Source organism: Leptosomus discolor, chromosome 5, assembly GCF_034619465.1.
Source record: "Leptosomus discolor isolate bLepDis1 chromosome 5, bLepDis1.hap2, whole genome shotgun sequence".
Lineage (NCBI taxonomy): Eukaryota > Metazoa > Chordata > Aves > Leptosomiformes > Leptosomidae > Leptosomus > Leptosomus discolor.
In genome coordinates this window covers 2,839,567-2,861,344 of record NC_141395.1, presented here as the reverse complement: position 1 = coordinate 2,861,344, position 21,778 = coordinate 2,839,567, and the positions used below count along the sequence as shown (strand labels likewise).

General features: G+C 42.8%; 1 protein-coding gene across 4 annotated transcripts in view; it reads left to right on the top strand.

Moving 5' to 3' along the window:
* KIF5C (kinesin family member 5C) overlaps positions 1–21,778 on the top strand; it is a 77,869-nt gene that overhangs the window by 33,461 nt on the left and 22,630 nt on the right. For 3 of the 4 annotated variants that reach the window (XM_086465131.1, XM_086465130.1, XM_086465132.1), the window contains exons 3-11: positions 1,743–1,816; positions 6,232–6,336; positions 8,982–9,030; positions 9,880–9,935; positions 10,853–10,940; positions 12,947–13,071; positions 14,878–14,982; positions 15,319–15,467; positions 19,752–19,900. In XM_086465131.1, coding sequence (XP_086321257.1) covers positions 1,743–1,816; positions 6,232–6,336; positions 8,982–9,030; positions 9,880–9,935; positions 10,853–10,940; positions 12,947–13,071; positions 14,878–14,982; positions 15,319–15,467; positions 19,752–19,900 — 900 coding nt within the window. The remainder of the gene's footprint in view (positions 1–1,742; positions 1,817–6,231; positions 6,337–8,981; positions 9,031–9,879; positions 9,936–10,852; positions 10,941–12,946; positions 13,072–14,877; positions 14,983–15,318; positions 15,468–19,751; positions 19,901–21,778) is intronic. The other variant, XM_086465133.1, reaches the window with a different exon arrangement.

Sequence of the window (21,778 nt, the reverse complement as noted above, 5' to 3'; positions counted from 1 at the left end):
GTCTCTAGTTTTGTCTGATTTCAAGATTTGAAAAATGTACCCAGCAGTACTCTGTGGAGGTCTATACAACCTCTGGCATGTCTGTCCTCTTCCGCTCTCCAAAATAGCCCCGTCACAACTTAAAAAGCTATGCTCCGTGTTTCATTAGAATATATACTTTTAAACGGCTTCCTTCCAACTTCATCCTTACTCAGTACTGCTGTATAGGAAATGGGGGTCTAGGTAGCAGTTGTCTTTGAAAAACATATCTTTCCCTTTCTTTTTGTCCATTTCTTTTCACTGAAATCACATTTCTCTGGTTTTTCTCTCAATTTTTTTCATGCTTGTTCATTCTTTTTATATTTTTCTAACGTGTCTTATTTAATTGTCCTTCCTATCTGGACCGTCTGCATACGTACATGTGGAGATACAAAGAAGGGGATTATATGTGTATGTGTGTATGTGAATGTACTGTATATGACGTTATGTGTAATATATAACACAGTTTTATGTGTACATTTACTGTAGATACACGCACACACATACTTTTTTCTCCTGGCAGCCTCTATTGGTATAGATAATGCTAACAGGGGGTGGGAAACGTAAGCAAGACTTGGGAAGCAGGCGGGCAGCTCGGACAGCAGGAGGGAGCTTCCTGCCCCGCCGGGTGGCGGCTGGGCTCTGGTGGCTCTGGTGGGTCCCCTCCGCAGGCTGCTGGAGTCCAGCGTTCCTTTGGCTTTTATTTTCCGCTGTCGGCTCCCCCCTGGCCTTGCCCCTCTGCCTCTGCCCGGTGTTTCTGCTCTGGAGGCCCGTGGCAGAGCTCTGGCACTGGGTCCGGTGCTGCTGGCTTCCCAGTCAGAGGCACTGGGCACGGTGGTGGGGGAAGGTGGGCGTCCCCAGGCAGAGCACCCTGGCGGCATCTTCTCACTGCCCTCGGGGGGTCTTTCAGAGGAGGCTGGTGGGAGCAGCGTGGGGTTATCGCCACTCGTTTGTGGGTTGAAACCTTCCTTCATTTGTTGTTAGCAACCACAAAAAGTATTCCTCTTTTTTACGTGAAAGCTGCATAAATAAGTGGCCCTACTTAAGACCTTAAATTCACTTGCCTGGAGCAAGCCCAGCCCAGGAATCCTTTCAATGAATGGACGTGGGACTGAGCCTGGGAACCAGCAGCTTTACAGCACTCCCGGATTCCTGAAAGCTACTGTAGATGGTAACCACTGTGAAGTTAAAAAGGGATATTTTTATATCCTAGTGCAATATAAAATTATTCATTCTGCCTTGAGAGAAGTGTATTTTCAAAAAAGCGAATTCCTGTTCGTCTGACTTTCCTCTTGCTTTGCTCTCCTGCTTTGCAGACCAGCTTGGAAATTAATGAGGCCATGAACTGTTGAGGGGCTTACAGTGGTAGAAATATACAGTATGAGTTCGTTTAATTCTCTCTGTGGTGCGTGGTGGTTTAAAATGCAGGCAATTAAGTTTTCTCTTTCCCATGTTACACATATATTGGATAATATCTTGTTTCTAGAGATTTTTTTTTTTTTACCTAGGAAAGTGAGAGAGACATCACTAATTCTGCAATTCTGTAATTTAGATTTTATTCTGAAATATTCTTTCGCCCTAAAGGGAGCTAGTTATGATGTATTTTTCACATCCTTTTGTGCAGAAACCATTTTCTAATGGAGCTTCAACATTGTAGAAGACCTAGGAAATGCTGATAATCCAGCTTTAAGGTGTCAATATGTGTTTTAATCTTCTTCTTGCAGATGTTCTTGAAGGCTACAACGGCACAATCTTTGCTTATGGACAGACGTCATCAGGAAAAACGCATACTATGGAGGTACAGTGGCAAAATTAAATCAGTTGGGTAGCAGCAGTAGAATGATACATACCAATTACCTGAACGAGCCAGCTATCTGGAGCACTGAGCTGTGAGTGACATAGAAAAAGAGATGTGGGTCTGTTTAGCTTCTGCTGCCTTTTCAGCTGTAGTATTTCTTTCGGTTTGGCCTTTTTTTTTTTCGGGAGATACCTTGCTAAACTAACAAATGGTGAATGAGGAATATCAATTATAGTTTCTCCGTATTTATTGTAACGGTTTAGGTGTGTGTGTATTTTAAAGGATTTGAGTGAGATTTGTTAATCCGCAAATGAAAACGCTAATAAGGGTCTGTAGAGTTCCCTTGCATGCAGGATTGTGAAAATTCATGCCTTGGTTATTGGTTTTCTCATTTGCACTCCCCCCTCTGGGAATACCGCTCTGACATGCTGCAGCACAGATGGATGAGTTTCAGAATTGTTGCTTTGGAGGAGAAGAATACCAAATTATACCAAATTCCAGTGGCTGAAGTCTTAAGTCTGTTCGTATTTCTGCTGCATGAAGTGTGACAGAATGGTGTTTTCCTGTGCATTTTGGGTTTTTTTAACTGTTCCGTTAGAAGACATATAGATAATTTAGTCTAACAAAGGGGGAACGTTCAAGCATTTAATCCTCACATAGGGTTGTTCCATCACGGCGCTGTACAAGCTGGGCGTACGTGCCTTGGAGCGTTGCAGTTCAACTGTGAACTTTAAACAGGAGGTCTACAGCCAAGTTTTGCTAAAAGAAAGGCAAAAATGAGCGTTCATTTGCTTAACAGCATCAGCTGATTTTGCTACACGATTAACACAGGTGACCTACCTGACCTGAAGGTTAAAGGAATAGTCTCTGGAGCCAACAGGCCCTGGTGAAATTGCTGTTCATTGCCACAGTTGCTCCTTTCCTGGAGGATGCAGTAACTGTTGCCTCACGTCTAATTAAGTCTGTCCTTGAGAGGATGGGGGGGAATCACTAGTTCAGCCCTTACAGATGGCACAATGGCTGAGTAATCCACCAGCTCTGAATGTAATTAAATCAAAATGTCTGCAGGGCTTGAGCTGGTGCTTCCACATGGCAAGGGGACAGATCTCTTAAAGCCAATTTATATTCAGAATTACAAGCTGTGATAAAGAAAATGACTGTAGAAAAATGGCTGGTTTACTTCTTTAATAAAGAAAAAGCTGTCATTTTAAAGTGGAATCAAGTCTATACTCAGTTTTAATCCCCCTTTTAATCTAACATCCTCTTGTAAAGTTGCTAAAGTATGTTGTGGAAGAAAAAAATAGTCTGAAGTCGAAGAAATAGCAAATCGGCTTGGTAAAGCTGCTATGGAGGATTTTCTGTGAAATGTGGAATGCTTCACAGTGTCCGTGTTAAGCTTAAACAGGACATGGTAATATAATACAGCCAGGATAGGCTTTCTGACGTGCATGGGGCTTTCTCCTGGGCTAGGTAAAACATTTGCCAACCTGTACAGCAGGAGAGATACCTTCTTAAAAATTATATGCTTTTTGCCCTTAAGATTCTATCGATGAGCCGAGGTCCCTATAGATTGTAGTTATGATGTCAACATCCCGAAATAAAACAGCACTGTCTCAAATGTTACACTTCACTAGCTACTGCCTGCCTGCTGTGTTTAAATCTGGAAATTAATGTTCTTATTAAAATGAGAGGCTTTAATGAGCAGAGAACTCTCCGTCCGGGTGCTTTGGGGGAGTTTTAACTGCAACGTCAGCGTGGCAGCAGCAGCAGCGCATTTCTCCAAACTCTTGCTGAGGTTACAGCTAAATCCGTGAGAGTGGGGTTTTTTGGGGTTGGTTTTTTTTTGACTCCAACTTTCCAGTGAATAGCCTACCTTTACCTTTCTCTTCCCTTCCAGTTTCTGGTCTCCATAAATTATAGCGGGACCTGCTTCAGTCACCTCTTTGTTTTAATAAAAATCCATTTATAATAGAGTAAAAATGAGGATTTTTCAATGCGTCACAGACTACTGGTATTACAGCGTTTTAAAGGTCTTCACCTTTTCTTCTCAAAGCATTGAATGTGATCTTGGCTCACTGAAGTTCTGCTGACTTAATAGCGAGGAGGCCCGAGCCCAAGAAGCTGTAGACGCAGTGCTTGAGTCACACGCACGCCTCATCGTGTTTTACAGATTGATTTCTCTTCTGAGCCAGAGAAGGCTCTGGAAAGGAAAACATCATTCTTGCAGGATTTGTTGGGGTTTCCAGAATGTTTAATGAAATACTTTCAGAAGTTGTCACCTCCCCACAATTAGTAGGGGATGTGTTTAGCTGGTGCAGCGATCCCAAAGCTGGTGCACCTCTGCAACAAAGCCTTGAATTCAAACCATCCTTTGGCTGAGCTAACAACCCAGCTCGATCAAAGCTGCTGTAGAAGGGGGGGGGGACAGTCACAGCTCCAGCGTTTCTGGTTCTGCAGCTGCCTTTGCTGCCTTAGGAATCGTGCGTTTTGCAGTACCTTATAGCGTGGACAGACCTTTGGCTGGAATTGTGCGCATTGAAGAAATACCAGCAAATCTCTGTTTATCCTAGTGTAGGAAAAACTTCTTCCCCCTTTTTGGGAAAACTCCTCGTGCAGTAACACAGGGTTATCAGTTGGTTTCAGTGAGGTTTTCAAGGGTTTCTTCAGGGAGAAGGGATGGATAGCGCGAAAATTGTATTGCAGTCTGTGCTAATAACAGCACTGTGTGAGGGAACAGAGTGCTGTGCTGGCAAGGTAAAGCAAAGTCTTGGGCTTTGGCTTAAGTGTGTGTTTGGGCGTACAAGTTTTCCCCTCCATCAGAGCTTTAGTTTATTTAATCACTGTGTTTTTCATTTTCATAGTCTGAAATAAAAGGGTGTATCATATGACGAGGACTTTTTAGTGTTCGAGGAGCTTAATAGGATGTTGGGTATGGTATAGCGCCTAACTTGTGTTGCAGAAGGTAATGTTATTTGTGTAATATAAATAAAATATTCACAGTTTCGATACAGCTGAGTGCTGCTTTACAGGGGAGGCAGTCAGCAATGGAACTGATTCATCTATATTCCCTCCCCCCCTTTTTTTTTTTTTCCCCCAAGATGTGATTGTAATTTGGGGGCAGAAACCTGGTAACTGTTTTACATCCAGGCTTTGAGATAGAGGGAGAGGTTGTGTCAGTTCTTCAGGTGAAATTTCCTTCGTCCTGGGGTGATGCTTAGCAGTTGACTGTCATTTCACCAGCTGTAGCATAAAGGAAGCAATGTCTAGGAAGGCTGTGTTTGAGCATACTAATACAGGCTGAGACACTTGGAAAACAGGTCAGTGGGACCCCCTAGTCATTCGCAACCACACATAATGTTGAAAAACACATGTCCATGTGTATGATTTTCCTCGTATTTTACTAAAAAAACTTTGATGTTCAATAACTTTTAGCAATTACAGACCAAATCTGTCTTTGCATGATTTGGAATTGTATGGTTACCCTCTGTATTTTAAAAAAAATTAGTAATTCCCTGCCAGTATTTGGAGTAAGATGCTTTGTTGTGCTGATAGGGGCAGTATTACTTGGGCAAAGATATATTCAAAAGGTACATTAGAGTTTCTAGACTCTGTTCTGCTAAAGCCTTACGACTACTACTTGTTATTGTGTACTTAAGCAGTTTCATAAAACGTTTGGAAATAATGATACAGCACACACTGTAGTCAGAAAAGGTTTTTATTTTGGGTCTATATTCCTCTTCGGTTTTCAAGTGGTGTTAGCTTTCCTGTACCTGTCTGGCTTTTTCAAAAAGAGCAGTGCAACTAAAAGGAGCCACGCAGACAGGGAAATTGTTGGGTTTAGTTAATACTCAGCTCTTGGAAGAATAGAGGAAGGTAGTTGTGTAAATTAACACGGAGTACAGTAGTGTTTGCAAGGCACAGTTCTTTGGCAATAGGCCCAGCAAGCTCGAATCAGAATATATTACTCTAATCCCCAAATCCCCACAACCCAGATTTCTTTTTAGCTTTCTAGCGTGGTGGTGAGAGAGAAACAAAATGCTTTAATACTGCTCGTTTCTGACATGTTTCCAAATACCTGATTGAACTGGGAGAACCAGGCTGTAGTTTCCACGTTTGTTTGTGTTTATTTGTCCGTCTTTGGTTGGAGAGTGACAGTGTCAATAGCGGCGGGACAGCACGCTGGGCAGATGGCGGGAGCTGACAAAACAAGTAGGAGCTCTGTTGGGTGAAGAGCACGGACACGGCGAGGCGTTCTGCCACCTTCTCCGTGCACTTACGCCAAGCAAGTCCCCCCCAGAGCAGCAGACACGTTCCTAGGGCCCCACTGGAAGGAGGAAGGTGCCTTTGGACAAGGCTCTCCCCTCTCTTGTGCCCGAGCGAGGCTTCCCAAGTTACATGAGGTTTTGTGTCCGCAGGGGAAGCTGCACGACCCTCAGCTCATGGGGATCATTCCGAGAATCGCACATGACATCTTTGATCACATCTATTCCATGGATGAAAACCTGGAGTTTCATATAAAGGTAAATGCGGAATGATGTGTTATGCAGTGGGTCGGGTGGCAGAAAGTGGAGCTGGATGGGAAATGGGCATTCGGGCTAGAACTCTGGGCTGCAGAATCTTCCCTTTTTCCCGCCTGTAGCTTAAAAAAACCATTACATTACTGAGGATATTTACTAGAAATCATCTAATACAGTTACTAGCCTTTGATGGAAATTGTTCTTGAGTGTGTTTTCAGCTCAGGTTGGCTAGTCTGTTGATGGCCTTGTCTCTCCCCACAGTTGGTGGGCTGGCCACCGCCGTAAGGAAACGCTGATTTCACTGCAGCTTCTCAGCCCCGCTAGCTGGGACCGTAAATACCGTTGATCTGCCTGATGTTTGTGAGAATTCTGGCATGTTGTTCCTGTCTGAAGGACATAAACAGTCCTCTGTTATACGTGGGTTTGGAATGGAGGAAAGATGGCTTTGGGCAAATTGTGGAAGGGTGCTTAGAAGTAATTTTTAGCTCAAAAGCATATGTATGGATTCCTTAAGATGGTAGTCTAAGTCGCAGTTGGAACAGCTACTGTGTTTTTCCATGTCCCTATCTTGATCCCAACCGTATGATCTCTCAAATATTTTGCGTGACCTTTAATTGCTTGTGCTCATCAGGCCTCCTGGGGAGCTTTCAGCTATGGGGGGGCATTGGTCCATCTGGCAGAGTTGGGGTCAGGCTACAGCTTGCTGCCAAGCAGTCATCAGTAAAATTACCCCGTGGATTGCAGGGAAGATGAGTCCTCCTCTGTGCCACCCCTCCCCAAAACACACCAAATATACCTGGATGGCTTCAGTAAAGTTAAGTAGCTGAGCACAGGTCGTGTGTGAAACCACTGACCCTTCCCCTGCCGTGACCCGGTGATGCTCTCTGAATGGAGCTCTCCTCCTCTGTCCCCCTTGTGCCTAGAAGTTAGAGATGAGTGACTTTTAGAGCTGCTTTCATTGAAGCCCTTGAAGCGCTTCTGGGGTTATAGATGTTTATATATATTTTAATAACCTAGCAGAGTACCTCTGAACCAGCTCTGACCTTCTGGAGGGACTAGGTCATGTCATATTGAGAACCTCCTCAGCAGTGCCTGTTTGTGGGGGTGCTCCTGAAGTACAGGCAGAAGCAGCAGCCTCACGAAGCACAAATAAACCATCTAAATATTTGGATAGACCTTAGGTTGCAAAATGCAGAGCTTCTTAAGAAGAGACGCCTCTGAATTTTCGTAGAAGTGGCTTCCATAGGAGTGACACTGATTTCTTGTCTTACCTGTGAAGCTGTCCTGGGGCTATTGCTATTCTGCCCGATAGCACTGGGATACCAAGAGGTGGGGACCCCGTTGTACAAGACATAGTAAAATCCTGTCCTGGCAGAAGGTTATCGTTTCATAGGTCATGTTCTGCCAACACCGAATTGTTCCGGTGATTTCCTCTTGTAGTTGAGGTTTATGAGTATCTTAACTGAAAAGCTGCCTAAATAGCAATGAGTGAGCGAGTGATTACACAAGGAGCTGGCACCGAGAAAAATGCGTGTTCTGTCCTTGGGAGCAAGCATTTAACCCAACTGAGCCAACACTGACAATTAATATCATTTTTTTCCTCTCCCTCTTCAATAGAGACCCGTCTAGAACAGGGAAGGGGACTTGCTGTCTCCCGTGTGAGCTGGCCCTCAGCAGTGTGTCGACAGGGTAGTGCAAAGCACGTGAGTTAAGTCTGGGTGAACCTGACTGTTGAAACAAGCTGGTCCAGAGGGTGCCTTTAGATGGGGCACAGGTGAAGTAAACGCACAGAGGCAGAATACATCCGTGTTTAGTAGCAGTCATCACATAGGAAGATCAACTAAAAAACCAGGTAGAATTTATTTTTCACATGATAGAAAATGATACTTTACTCACTAGCTAGAGTTTACTGATACCCAGAATTTAGCCATCGGTATTTTAGCTGAATAATCCCTGGATAAAGCTTATTTAGGGTACGGTTGAGCACCATGCCCCTAACACATTTCTCTCTGCTTCTGTGAGGTGAATAGCCTTTTATTAAGAAAGTCAGTCATTCATTCATTCTCCCTCTCTCTATTTTTTTTTGAGGACAATTGTTTCTTGTTACAGAAAAGCTCATTTTCTGTTTCTTCTCTGGGACTTGATTCAAGCCAGAACTTTTAAATATGCTTCATTTAAAGGTTTAATTTAATATATATTGCTTAGGGTTTTGTAACCTGTGTCTTAAACCACTGAAGGTGCCGTCTGCTTTTGTGCTGGTGAGTATCAATATGTCGCTTACAGTTGTCAGACTTGACCCTCCTTGCGATGCAGCTGTGCTGGTATGGTCGGAGCTGAATTGATTTGGTTCTGTCAATATTTTTTGTCAATTTTGCCTATGTAAAAAAAAAAAAAAGTGAAGATAAGATTTATCTGAAGTTTTTTTTGGTGCACTTTCCTGATGAATCACTGATACGTGGAGAAAGACCAATGACTTGTAAATCAATCAAAATACAAGTATGTTCATGAAATACATAATTCAGACTACGTGGGAGGTGGGTTTTATTTTTAGTTGGATGCTTTTTATTGTGACAGATATGGAAATAGAGGTGCAGAGAATTTTAAATCGCCAAAGTTTAAATCTGTAATGTTTATGATTACTTAATTAGGTTTCCTACTTTGAGATATATTTGGACAAAATAAGGGACCTACTAGATGGTAAGTTCTGCATTTCTTATGTGACTAAGTGGTTTTTGGCTCGGTATAGTGCTTTGAATCAACGCTGAAGGGGAAACAGTTACTTTCTTTGGGAGTGATTTCAATTTAAGACTGATTTGTGAAAGGGAGTTTTGCAGTTCAAGCCATCTGATCTCTGACTCTTGTGCACCTGCCTCTGCAGTGCTGCGCAGCTTGGTTGTAAATCACTGAGTACAGAGGCTTTTACAGACTTCAAGGCAGGTCTCAGCCTCATTGGCAATGTATGTTCTTAAAGTAAACTGTGATTTTAAAATGTATGTAGTGTTCTGTTGAGGTTTTTTTTTGTTAAATTTAGAATACATTCGGTTCAACTTATTCCTTGCTTTGCTTCTGCTGCGTGCAGTTTGTTGGGAGCAATCTCTCCCTTACAGTTTGTGTCTCTGTGTATGTGTGCTGTGTGGTAACGAAAGTGAATTGTGTGTGGTGAATCAGTCTGAGGTCAGCGCAAGGTGTGCTAACGGTAACACAACCAGGAACGTGTGTTGGAGCTTTTTTGAATTCCACTCAGTTCTTCTGTCTCTCTTGAAATTCTTGCTGCTTTGGCAAAATCCAACTTGGCCTGTGTTTATTTTGTTAATCCGAGCAATAAACAAAAGCTTTTGTGCCATAAAGTTAAAAGAAACAGGTACAAGAGTGAGAGAACAAGAAACAAAAGTTTTATGTAACAGAAATATTGGTAGTTCCTAAGCAGAGGGAGGCGACTGCAGCTCTCATTTACCCCTTTAATCCATTCACGACGTCTGTCATGCCTATAGCTGACACATTATTTATGACCTGTGGAATATTCCTAATGATCTTTTTTTTTTCTAGTGTCAAAGACAAACCTCGCTGTACATGAAGATAAAAACAGAGTCCCATATGTTAAGGTACAAGGAAAATTTGATGCTTGTTTTTTTCATTCTTTCTCACATATGCATTTATTTACACATATTTACATTTGTATCCCACTGCGTTTGCTAAAATGATTCAAATCATGTTCAGAGTCTTGAATGTTCAAGTAGTATTGGTCCCTGGATTTAAACTGTTTCCTGAAATATTAATGGGCTTGAATCGTGTTTGCTTTATTTTCCTGCCTTTAAACATTTACATTTTGTTAGTCTGGTGTTAAATTTTAAGTAGTCGTGTTCCCATTTCGTGTCAGATATGAAACAGAAGATCTTGAAGAATTTTGTTCTTTAATACTTTGTTGCATAGATGCTGTAATTTTGCAATATTTTAGAACAGATTCGTTAGGCTAGGAATTTGTTTTATGACTTCCTGGGCCCTTACTGAAAAGTAATCTACTTGTTATGAACCTACGTGAGCCTTAATAATACACATATGATATAGTTCTATTTATTCCTATCCTGGGGAGGGCAAAAGAAAGATAAAATAATTCTTTCAGTAGTGTTGCATTAAGGCGGAGAACAAGGACTATGCATCTTGTCTTGTCGTTTGGGAGAGAACAGCTAGTTTGTGTATGTAACCTAACCCAAATTAGGGACAGGAATACATGCCACATCATTCCATGAGTTCTAGGTATAGAAACTCTTTCCTGCTGCGTGTTTGGGTTTGACCAAGTCTTTAATCTCGTGGAAGAAAATTGTCTCTCAAGTTATCCCATGGACTTCCCCTGGAAGTCATACAAAGGCACGTTTTGGTCCGTTGCCTTCTTAATGATTGTGTTGGATGTTGATGGTTCTTCTGATTGTTTTGTTCATCAGTGCTAAATATTCTTCCTGACGGCATTTGGAGTACTAGGACACTTCCTGAACTTTCCTGTTTTCAACTTGCATATTTCTAGGGTTGTACAGAAAGATTTGTATCTAGTCCTGAAGAAGTTTTGGACGTCATTGATGAAGGGAAAGCTAACCGTCACGTAGCCGTTACAAGTGAGTGTTCTGGGGCTATAAAGCGTGGGTGGTTGTAGCTTCCTGGTGGTGTATTGGTTCCTCATGTTCACAGTTATGTGGACAACGCAATGGTGCACAAATTATAACACTGTAAAATTAATAGAGATGTGCTTTTTTTTTTTACCGCTTCACTGCATACAGAAACATTTATTGACTTGGAGCTTTGAGAACTCCTGAACTTAAGATGTAACATTACATGGTATTGTTATACAAAACATCAAAGTACATAGTGTTACGCATATTATAGATATTTTGAAATAATGTAGAACTGAAATTACGTACACATATCCTTCTTTGTGCTGCAAGTCCGGAACTCGGAGGAATTCACTGAGCAAACGACAGGCAACGACGGCAGAGCAGTTATCCGGCTCTACCTGTTGACCTCCGAGTTGTCCCAGGGCAGCAGTGCCTTGGGTTGGGTTCCCATGATGGCAGAGCAAACAAATCTTCGTGAATTAATAGTAATTGCTTCAGGCTGTGCCGGATTTGTTGACGTTCTGTTGCACGCGGCCTACTGGCATTACGGTGATAAATAGGGCAGGTATCGTTGGCCTCTTTCCCAGTTTATATTGGAAGATGTCTTTGATCCAGGCAGCGAGCTTGGCAGAACCTCAGCTTGTAACTCAAATCTTGGTGGTGGGGTGGGTTATTGGGTATGGGGGTTTGGGGGTGGTTTGGGTTTTTTTGATACTTCCATTTTACTGTTTGTGATGCACTGGGTACCTTCTTTCTTGTCCATGGCTCTGCCTTCTTGCTCTGTTAAATACTGTATTGCTTTAGCTTTCCCATGCCTTTCTCATCATACCAGTAGAAATTTATTCTCTTTTTTTCTGAGTAATGTTTCCTCCTGTTGTTTCTGCTATTCCCTTCAACAAAAAATACCCCAGTGCACCCTTTGCTGTGGGTACTACCTGTTGCAGTAGGAAAGTTCTGGCAAAAGCTGACGGAGAATCAATGTTACCAAGACTGAAATGGCAAGGAGCAAATTTGGAAGTAGTATTGGAAAAAAAAAAAAGCCAACAACTGAGTTTGGAGGTGGAGGAGAAAAAGAGAGTTCAGCTAAATATAAATATTGCTGGGAATGGGGAAAGGCGGTAGTGGGGTTTATGTTAACAGAGAAATTAGAGAAGGCAGATGAGAAAGTGGTTTATTGATTCTTAATATTTTCTTTTTGCCGCTTTATGCAACTTCAAGCGTAACACGGTTACAAGGAAACTCCCAATAAGTGGAAGCTGAAACGGTAGCTGCTTGTGTTCTACCTGTGGCCTGGGTGGAGGAGGATCTTTACCTGCATAAAAATCACTCTGAAATTTGAAATGAAACAGTGTGGTTTTCATTAAAACTTTTGCTGAATGTCGGGAGGTCTCCTCACACAATTGCACTGAGACCTGCCCAGCTTCTTTTTGTTGCAATTATTATTACTTCTCCTTAAATTCTTCTCTTGCTCAGCTCAGAAGTATTTGTCTGTCCAGGATCTGAACGTGGGTCCTCGTTGTAGTTCTGTGTCTAAATAGTCTGTTGTATCGCAGTGTTTTTTTGTGTGAGCTGCCTACACTCATGAGGAAGCACGAAGGGACAGAACCTTTGCTTCTTACTGTATCTGTAAAATCATATTTTATTATTCTTATGCTATGATTATTTTTTTGTTATTTCTTATTATTTCTGTTCAAATTTTAAGGCTTCAGGGGAATAAAAAGCTTTCAAAAAAGAAAGGAAAAAAATACACTTTTTTTTCCCCAAGGCTGTCCTTTATCGTGAATCTGGTTAATTTGGTCGTGCTGGGAGAAAGTAGGAGCTCGTTCTGTAGTCCATGAGCTTTATTTGCAGCTCTTGGTATGGCCACTGCTGTCAGGAGAGTGGTCTGGGCTCTCCAGTGAATGGCCTCGTACTTTTGCGTTTGCTAGCCACAGGCCAGCTCGCATGAAATAAAATTTCTCATCAGGTTTTAAAGTCGTTTAAACGAAACCTTTCAAATGTGATTGCAGATATGAATGAACACAGCTCCAGGAGCCACAGTATCTTCCTCATTAATATTAAACAAGAGAATGTGGAAACTGAGAAGAAACTCAGTGGAAAGCTTTACCTGGTAGACTTGGCTGGAAGCGAGAAGGTAATCTTTCCTGTTTCCTAACTGCTGAATGATCTCGTGGGATCGCTGAACTGGTCCTGGGAGTGTGTGTCAGTGCAAAACTAGGCTAGGTTTTGCAGAAGTCTTGTCTTAGGTTATCATTGGTATGGCAATCTTTTTTTTTTTTTTTTTTTTCCTTTTTTTTTTTTAATGTGGGGTGGAGAAAAGGAGCAGATCAGAACTATTTATGTGAAATGCAGACCCCCCCAAATCTGCGGTATATCTTCATTTGTAATGGAGTGGATGGAACCGGTGCACTTTTATATAGCTTCAGATTGACTAATGGGTATTTGAGGAAAGTAACGTAATTTTAATATAATTTGTCAAATTAGACAGCTATTTTAATTTGCCTGTATTCAGACATGTCCTATTTCTAGGTTTTCTGTAATTATTTCACATGTTAGATCAATGAAATAACAGCAGTTAATGCGGTTACACAGCTGAAGTCTATTTGAAGCTCCCTGAATGACTCTCTTGATTGTGGTGACTATTTCTGCTTTCTAATGTAGAAAAATACTAATCAGAAAAGAACTTGTCTGTATTTACCACAAGAGTAATGGTCTAGAACAGTACTGCGGTGGAAGAATGTCGTTGGTTCCCAGTTCTCATTCTAACATCTTCTGGAGCGTTCAAAATGGTTTAACTGTAAATGAAGTAAATAAAGGATAAACCTCGTTGTTTTGCAGCGCTACGGAATTCTTTATTTGAGGTGGAGCCTTGGTGACTGCTGTGCATGTCAAAATAATTACTCACGGAGAGGCAATGTCTCTCGTTGTGGTCATAGATTTCTATTTCTTTCTGAAAAGGAGAAGTGAAAGAAAAGATTTTGTTTGATAAGCTGGGCAGCTTTCAGAACGCTCATTGGGACACACTAGTTGATTACCCCTCGGTACAAGGCAGAAGCCATTCATCAGAGTAATTAATCATGTTAATTTCTGTTATTGCTTATAACACTAAACCTGAAATTGAAACCTATTAGTGGTGTTTAGAAAATGAGTGCCTCGTCAGGCTCTACCCTCCTCTGAAAACTACGTTTTGTAGTTCGTTGTGTTTGTTGGACGTTGTACGTAAAACCTGAAACAAGGGTTTCCTTTGTAGATTGTCTTCTTGAAAGATACAGTGTCCTTTTATGTCCTGTGGCATTTTTAGAGGAAAGTACAGATACTGTAGCTTTAATGTAGAGAAAAATACGTGGCTTTATCCTACTTTTCTGTGCCCTTCCCCACCCAACCCAACCCCCCAAAAAAGAGAGAGAAAAAAGACTTGAAGACTGTGGTGCTGTCTAAAGGAGTGCTGGTCCCAGGCTACCAAGCATCTCACCTGGGCCACCTTGGGATCCAGTTTGTGGACCAGTAAACCTGGAGTCAGGATGACTGAGATCCCGCTTTTTCTGTCCTGATATTCTTGGTGCGTGCAAGCAAAGTACAAAGCCAAGACACTCGTTTGGTGGCATGTGCCGTGCCACTGAGTGTGCCCTGAGAATATACTGGTGGGGTCCCCTAGCTGTGTGGACAGCCTGGACGTGGAAGTGGTCCCCAAGCGTCCTCAGGCGAGCACAGACTTTTTCCCTTAACCAAGTTCGCTCTTACACTGGGAGAAAGATGGGAGTGTTACAGGCTTCCACTAGCAAAAAAGTGCATCGAAAAATCTCCTCCTTCCTGCTGAGGATAAGCTTGCTTTGTTTTTCTTCCAAGAGCATCTCTAACTGTTGCACTGCCTGCATTGTAGCTGGATTTGTACAGGCGCTTGCTGACAGCTGAGCTGACTGTTGCCTGCTCTCTTTGGTAGGTCAGCAAAACTGGAGCGGAGGGCGCTGTTCTTGATGAAGCTAAAAATATCAATAAGTCTTTGTCTGCTTTAGGCAATGTGATATCTGCCTTGGCAGAAGGAACTGTAAGTAATCCTGTTTTGTGTTCTTGAAGGGTGGCTTTTGACTTATCTGTGTCTTTGCCGTGCACATAAAAAAATAAGCTAACATTTCAATTCAGAAAGGAGAAAATACTAGCTTTCCAATCACAAACCAGTGATGCTTTTGCTGTTCTACTAAAGATAAGAAACCAGTTCTCAGTGATTTCACTGGAGTGAAATCTTAGCACAATCAAAACGATTACTCTTCAGGATTGCACGCTTTGAATCCGTTAAACCAGTTATTGTTGGCTCACGTCCTCTCTCACTACAATATCATTATTTTAAAAAATTGTTCGTGTCTCTTACTTCTGTTTTGGTTAGAAAACCCACGTTCCATACCGAGACAGCAAAATGACCCGAATACTTCAGGATTCCCTTGGTGGGAACTGCAGAACCACCATCGTGATATGCTGTTCCCCTTCTGTGTTCAACGAAGCAGAAACAAAGTCGACCCTGATGTTCGGGCAGCGGTGAGTCCTGCTCGGCGTTCGGCTGGGTCACACTTAGTCGGGCTCTTCCACGTGTTCCGTGCCGAGGGGAGTGAGATGAGTAGGCATTTTAAAATCAGGAGGTTATGGAGTTGTTCAAAAATAGCACTGGAGAACTGGAGAAGACTGTCTCTTCGTTCCCTGTGGTACCAGTAAAATAAATGTTAATGTTGGCCAGCAGCTGCGCTACTTAGAAGCTCTGGTCGTTTTTTCCTGCGTAAAGCACAAAGCATTATCGTAGTTGTTTGAAATTTTGTGGGGAAGATGGTGGTGCTGGGCAGTTTTCTGTTGGCTAACTCGGTGGAAAACGTTCGGGTTTGCTTTATCTGGTACTGCTCTTGGTGCTGATAAGGTGTGTCTTCTCCTTGAATGGCAGCTCAGGGATTATTGTTAGGGTTGTAAAAAATATTTTTTAACTATTAAGAGAAAAGAAGAATGTGTACAGGGTGTAATACTGACAACTTTGATAGATTACCATGATAGCTCACAGACATTTCTATACGATTGAAGGATCTTAACAGTTTAGGAACGAGCCCTCAGAAACAAGCAAGGATAATGAGTGTGGAAGTACTCAGTAAGAAAATTTCTCTTCCCTATGTGTTCATTGGCAATAATCATATGAAATACACTTTGGAAAGTTTGCAAAAATAGGTCAGGCTCATTGTGTAATGACTGCTTTCTTGCGATTGAGGAGAACCCTGATACTTTGGAAAAATTACTCGTTTTTGGTTTATTGGTGCGATAGCAGAAGGAAAAAATACTAGCAAGTTGCGATTGTTTGTTTGAAATAGAATTTGTTTAAGAGTTTGTACAATGCGATAAATTTGTCTCTGTCTGGAAGCGGGTTGTTTTCCACCCTGCATAATTTTTGAGTGAAGCCCGTACTGTTAAGGAGCATTTTATATTGGAAAATAAAATAACGTATAAAAAATTAATCTGCCAATCTTCTATTAATTCAGTGCCCCACTTTTATCCTTTAATGTGAGCTTTCCTTAGATTTTTATGAGGGGAAGATGGTCCCTTTGGTGTGTTCACGTAGGAGTACGTAAAAGTGCAGGACAAGCAGCTGCAGTCGGGCGCAGCCTCTCTTCGTGGATGAGCGCAGCCCAGGGCTGGAGGGCAGCTCTGCAACGCCCCCTCCCTCTGGCATTGCCAGAACCAGGAGTGACTTGTCCTTGTCGTCTCCTGCTGGGATTTGTGGAAGGTGAGGAGGGACCCACGTGCCGCAAGCCAGGTAGCTGCGAACAGCATGAATTCCTCTGATCTCCGCTTCCCGCAGCGTTCCCTTCCTTCGCTGCAGAACTACACTTAAATAGCAGCCTGCGGGAAAAGCTCCCCAAAGGGAACTTCTCAGGGCGCTGCAGCGAGGTTTTGGGGAAAAGGACTAAGAATGGAGGAAGGGACCATTGCCATAAGCGCGTTAAGGGTTGCTCTGCAGTTTTCCTTCACCGTTGTATGAGGGACGTAAGTTTAAGTTATTGGAGACTTAAACTTCTACTGAAATCCCGTATGTTCTAATGTGCATCACAGAAGTTTTGAGTAAATGCAAATATTAAGATGCAGTAATTTGATAACAACGAGTTGCACCATTTTTGTTGATGGTAAAAGCTTACATGTTTTGATGGTTCACAGTTTAAACCTCCCCACGTACACTTTTCTGACCGCAGGTGATTTCAGACGAGCGTGAGCCTTGCACCTCTGTAGGAGGGAAGAGTGATCCCAAAGTTCCTGCTAATTCTTTCTGGATAAGGCTCCAGGGCAGTAACGCAGCCGCAGAGGTGTTTAATTTCATATAGATGAGTAGGTACTGTGCTAGGTTCCCGTCTGCTTGCTCTCATGCTGAACTCTCCACAGGTATGGTAAAAGGAAACGTAAGCAGTAAAAACTAATAGTTCAGATTAAAGGGATTAAAAGTTAGTGTAGCTTTCTTTTATTTTCATTAAATCTAGATTAAAAGGGGTTTGCTTTTGCTCTGTAACACGTAGCAGCGCTCCAGGATCCCTGGGAAGCTGTGTGCTTGGGTACTTGAGGAGGCGTGTGCAGGGAAGTCCGGTCTGTGTGTTATTTCAGTTTACATTTCTCTCGGTTTTGTTTCCCTTTTCAGTAATGGGTAAAGCTTGCCTTCCTGCTCGGGGCAAAACAATTTTCAAAGCCTCTCTGTGCATCTCTTGGCTTGCAGAGCTGGGGGTGGTGTGACATGACTAACACCTCTGTAGGAAGGGAAACATGTTGAAGATATTCCTGACTGAGGACCAGGATGTCAGCTGAGAGAACTGGGAAAATAGCTAATGAGAGTGCTTGGCTGGGGTTTATTGTGGGGTTTTTGTTTGTTCGCTTAAGAGCTGTAGGATCGGGCTGAAATGGGAGTTCCTCGTGAAGAACATTCACTTCTAAGAAAGGAAAGCCAAGGAGGAGGCCTGGCGATGTGCTGGACCTGCAGAGCAGCGCGCAGGCTGTACGTGCACGGTGTTGGTTGTCGGCGTTTTGGACAGGAACGTCCCTGTCCACGGGAAACGGTTTCTTTTACAGGCTCTTTGGTGGTGGTGTTTCATGTTTCTGATGTGGCCCTGAATAACGTTAATGGGAAGGTATACGAGTCATGGGTGATTACAGATTCCTCCACCTTTCCTAGCAAGAAAGAATTATATCACCATTAAAATAAGTGCTAGGAGTAAAATTCATCTTCACAGGCCCACTGACACTGATCAACACGTGCATATGCTCCTCTGTTGGTAGTGAGTCCATTTCTTCTCTTTCTGCTCCTTCTTTTCTTGTGTTTTTATATTGTTTTTAATTTTAGTTGCTAGTAAGTACTTCATCCATCATTAGGGTAGCGCAGTCGATAAACTTTATGGTGTGGCATTTTTTTCCCCCAGTCCAGTTAAATGAGTGGAAACTTGAGCCATGCTTTTGGCAGAGACTATATGTAAAATCTAAGCATTAGGCATCTGCATATTTTAAAAGTGCAGGGTTATTTTAAAATGTTTCTAAGGTAATAAAACTCCTGCTTGCCACATAGAGCAAATCACTGGAGCGCAGTTTGGAGTATGAGGCAGCAGATATGGGAGTGTTTTCTTGCTGACAAAACGACTTTCAGGATTTTTAGTGACGGGCCACATTTAAAGCATGCTTTAGAATCAGAAAGTGGAGCTGCAAAGACAGTAATTAAGATCATGTGCTCGCCCCAAAGGAGGGTTAGCCCGTGTGTCTGTAGCCCACTCCTAGGCGTAGTTTCTTGCACTGGTGTTCCAGCCAAGGCTTTACAAACTGGTAGGAGGTTTGTCTGTTGTTCCTTTGCTTAGCCTCTCCTTTATTCAGTAGCACTGGAGTCATTTTGAGGGACTCGGTGTCTGAGCAGCAAAGGGCAAAAGATCTGAAGCTTTCTTAATTAATACTGATTTGTTTGGTTTTTCTTTTTAAACGTGGATTTGTTAGAGTAGATGCTGTGCGGGTGTTTTGTGCTTGCTTTGCATTTTCTGGTGCAATTGTTCAGGTTCGGTGGGAGCTTAGCACTTTCACAAGAATAAAGTGGTGGTGGTTGTTAGAAGGGTTTAAATTTTGTGATGTTTTTGCCTAGAGAGGCAGTAACTCGTGCACCAGCCTGCAGTGGCACAGGCGCGAGTTCAGGCTGCCTTCCCACTGAGAGCCTTCCTCGGCCCAGCGGTATCCCAGTTACCTGGTGGTGACCAGCGATTCTCCTCCTTCCCTTCCTTCCATCCCCAAAAATGTGTTTGCAAGCACCGTTTGGCTTTCAAGAAGGATAAGTTTCCATACCTCTGCTTCACTGTGTCGACATCCTTCACGCTGTGACGCTTGAAATACGGCTCAGTTTGGTCGGTGGAGTTTAAGGGATGGGACAAGCCCGTGGTCAGACGCTGGGGTGGGGTACTCTGCGGTGGGTCTCAGGCCAGGAGCAGCTGTGAGGTGACAGCTCACCTAGCAAAGCAGTCATGACAGGACTTGGTTTTGTCCTTAATCCAAGAACAGCTTCCAGAGCTTCTCTTTTTGGAGGAATCTGAAGAGGCAGACCCGTATCTGCTGCAGGTCACACACTGCTGGATTTTGAATCAGAAAAATTTCTGTGGAGGCTTCCAGGTAGTAATGGCACGGAGGGTTTGAGAGAGAATGGAAGCGGGGCATTGCACCTTAGAAAATGAGTTGCAAATGTTTGCTAGTTTCCCTTTGTGTTACGGAACAATTTCTGATTCCTTGCTGTTGTATTGAGATGCAAGTTGCAGAGAACTGACACCTGGTTTTGTTGCGCAGAGCCAAGACGATTAAGAACACGGTCTCTGTGAACCTAGAGCTGACCGCAGAGGAGTGGAAGAAAAAGTATGAGAAGGAGAAAGACAAAAACAAGAGTCTAAAGAATGTTATCCAGCATCTAGAGCTGGAGCTGAACAGGTGGAGAAACGGTGCGTACCGGAAAATGGGAGTGGGTGCATGTCTTCGTGTCTTTGTATTTTTAAGTTGTGTAGTTTAAATCTTGCCTTAAATCAAAATCACAAGAGTCGTACTAATTCTAAGCTCACCATTCAGGCTTCTAGCTCACACTTCATAATAGTAACTGAAAGGTGAAGAAGCAAAAACCAGGGAAACCAGCAGCTGTTTACAGAAGGTACCATTTTAAAGGCCAAAACTAGTGTGATAGCAGAGGTAGAGAATACAGGAAGGCATCAATAATTTTTAATAATGTTAGTAGTATTAATGAAGAAGAGGTGAAATGTCATTATGTTTGGGGTTGTTTATTTTTTTAAAGAACTCTGCTCCTCAGGCATGAGAATCAGTTCCATTATGCTTTAAGATAACCAGATCTTGGGGTTTTTTTATACTTGAGTTTAACATTAGACTAATTAGTCCTTTACTACAATGATTAGGAGTGTCATCTGATTAGAAGGATCACCACTTGTCTCCTTCTGTGGCTTCTAAGTGAAGTTGCAGTTGAGAACAGCCCATTTTCTGTTTAGAAACATAGGGTATTGCTGTTCAGGGTAGGTTGTAGGGTCAAGCGTAGGATGGTAGAGGAGGAAGAATACTTCTCTGCATACATACTAATTAAAGAATTTTTATTTCATCTCGAATGGTGACAATCTTAGCAAATTATCCTCGCTTTTCATTTTCATTCCACATATTAAAACAAAAAAAGCCCAAACCAAAAAAATCCACCCCCAAACCAAACCCCCAACACCAAATAAACAAACAACTCCCCAGCCCAAACAAACCAGCCCTGCACCCCCGTTGCACCCTGAAATCCCGGCAAACCCTGAGCAGTAAAATACGGCTTCTTTGGAGTCATTTTTATTTTCCAGACTGCTTGTCATGCAGGTCCTACACGTTGATGCACCCAGCAGTTCAGTAGTGCGCCACCTGAGGTATCTCCAGTGAGAACAAATCTGTGATTTAATTATTAATCACAGTTTGTTTTGCACGGCCCAGTCTGGTTTGGAGCGTCCTGGGTGAAATGACTACTTGGGAGATAACACCTGACCTTGATGGGGGCAAAAAATCGCTTCCCCCTTCCAGCGCCCTGTGCTGTTCGCTTGCCTTTCGGATGAGGTCGTTACCTAACGGCTGCGCTCCGCGCCCTTCTCCGGAGGCTTCAGCCCGGGGAGTATTTCCCTTATCAGCGCAGCGTGATTGCTATGGAGACGGTCGCTGTGCTCTTGGTGCTGAGGAGTGCTGGGGGTTTATGATTTATAACCGGCTCGTGTGCTCCCTGTTTCACTCTGTGTTTGCTAAATCGGACGACTTTCATTTCCTTCCCCTTCTAGACATTTTTTTTTTAGAAAACCCTGGATAGATCCTTTCCATGTGCCGTGTTAAAAAAAGCCTTATAAGGTGCTGTCTCTATTGTTGTGTCTAAATAATGCACCCCTCCTCATCCCCTCCGTCTGTCCTGCTTTCCTCATTGGCATCACCCCGGAATACATTCGGTGCATTCAGAATACTATTGATTTCTTGTCCGACCTTCTGCAACACCATTGTTTGCTCTGTCAAAGGAGGCTCTTTACAAATGGAAGTGTCACAGAAATTGCGTCTCGAATATGAAATACAAGATAGAGGCATAAATATTCCATCGGGATAGCTTACTCTATAAATGTAGAAAATATTGTACAAAATAAAATTGCAGCAGAAAATGGGTGTGCGTGGTTCTCAGCGGAGCGGGATTTCGGCAGCCCTGTATCCCGGTGCACAGTTTGTCTGCGTTTTACAGGTAGGAGGTTGTTCTCACCCAGTGAATGAAAATCTGGGTTCGTTTTGGGAGGCTTCTGGTGGGTTCTCTGCAGCCTGAG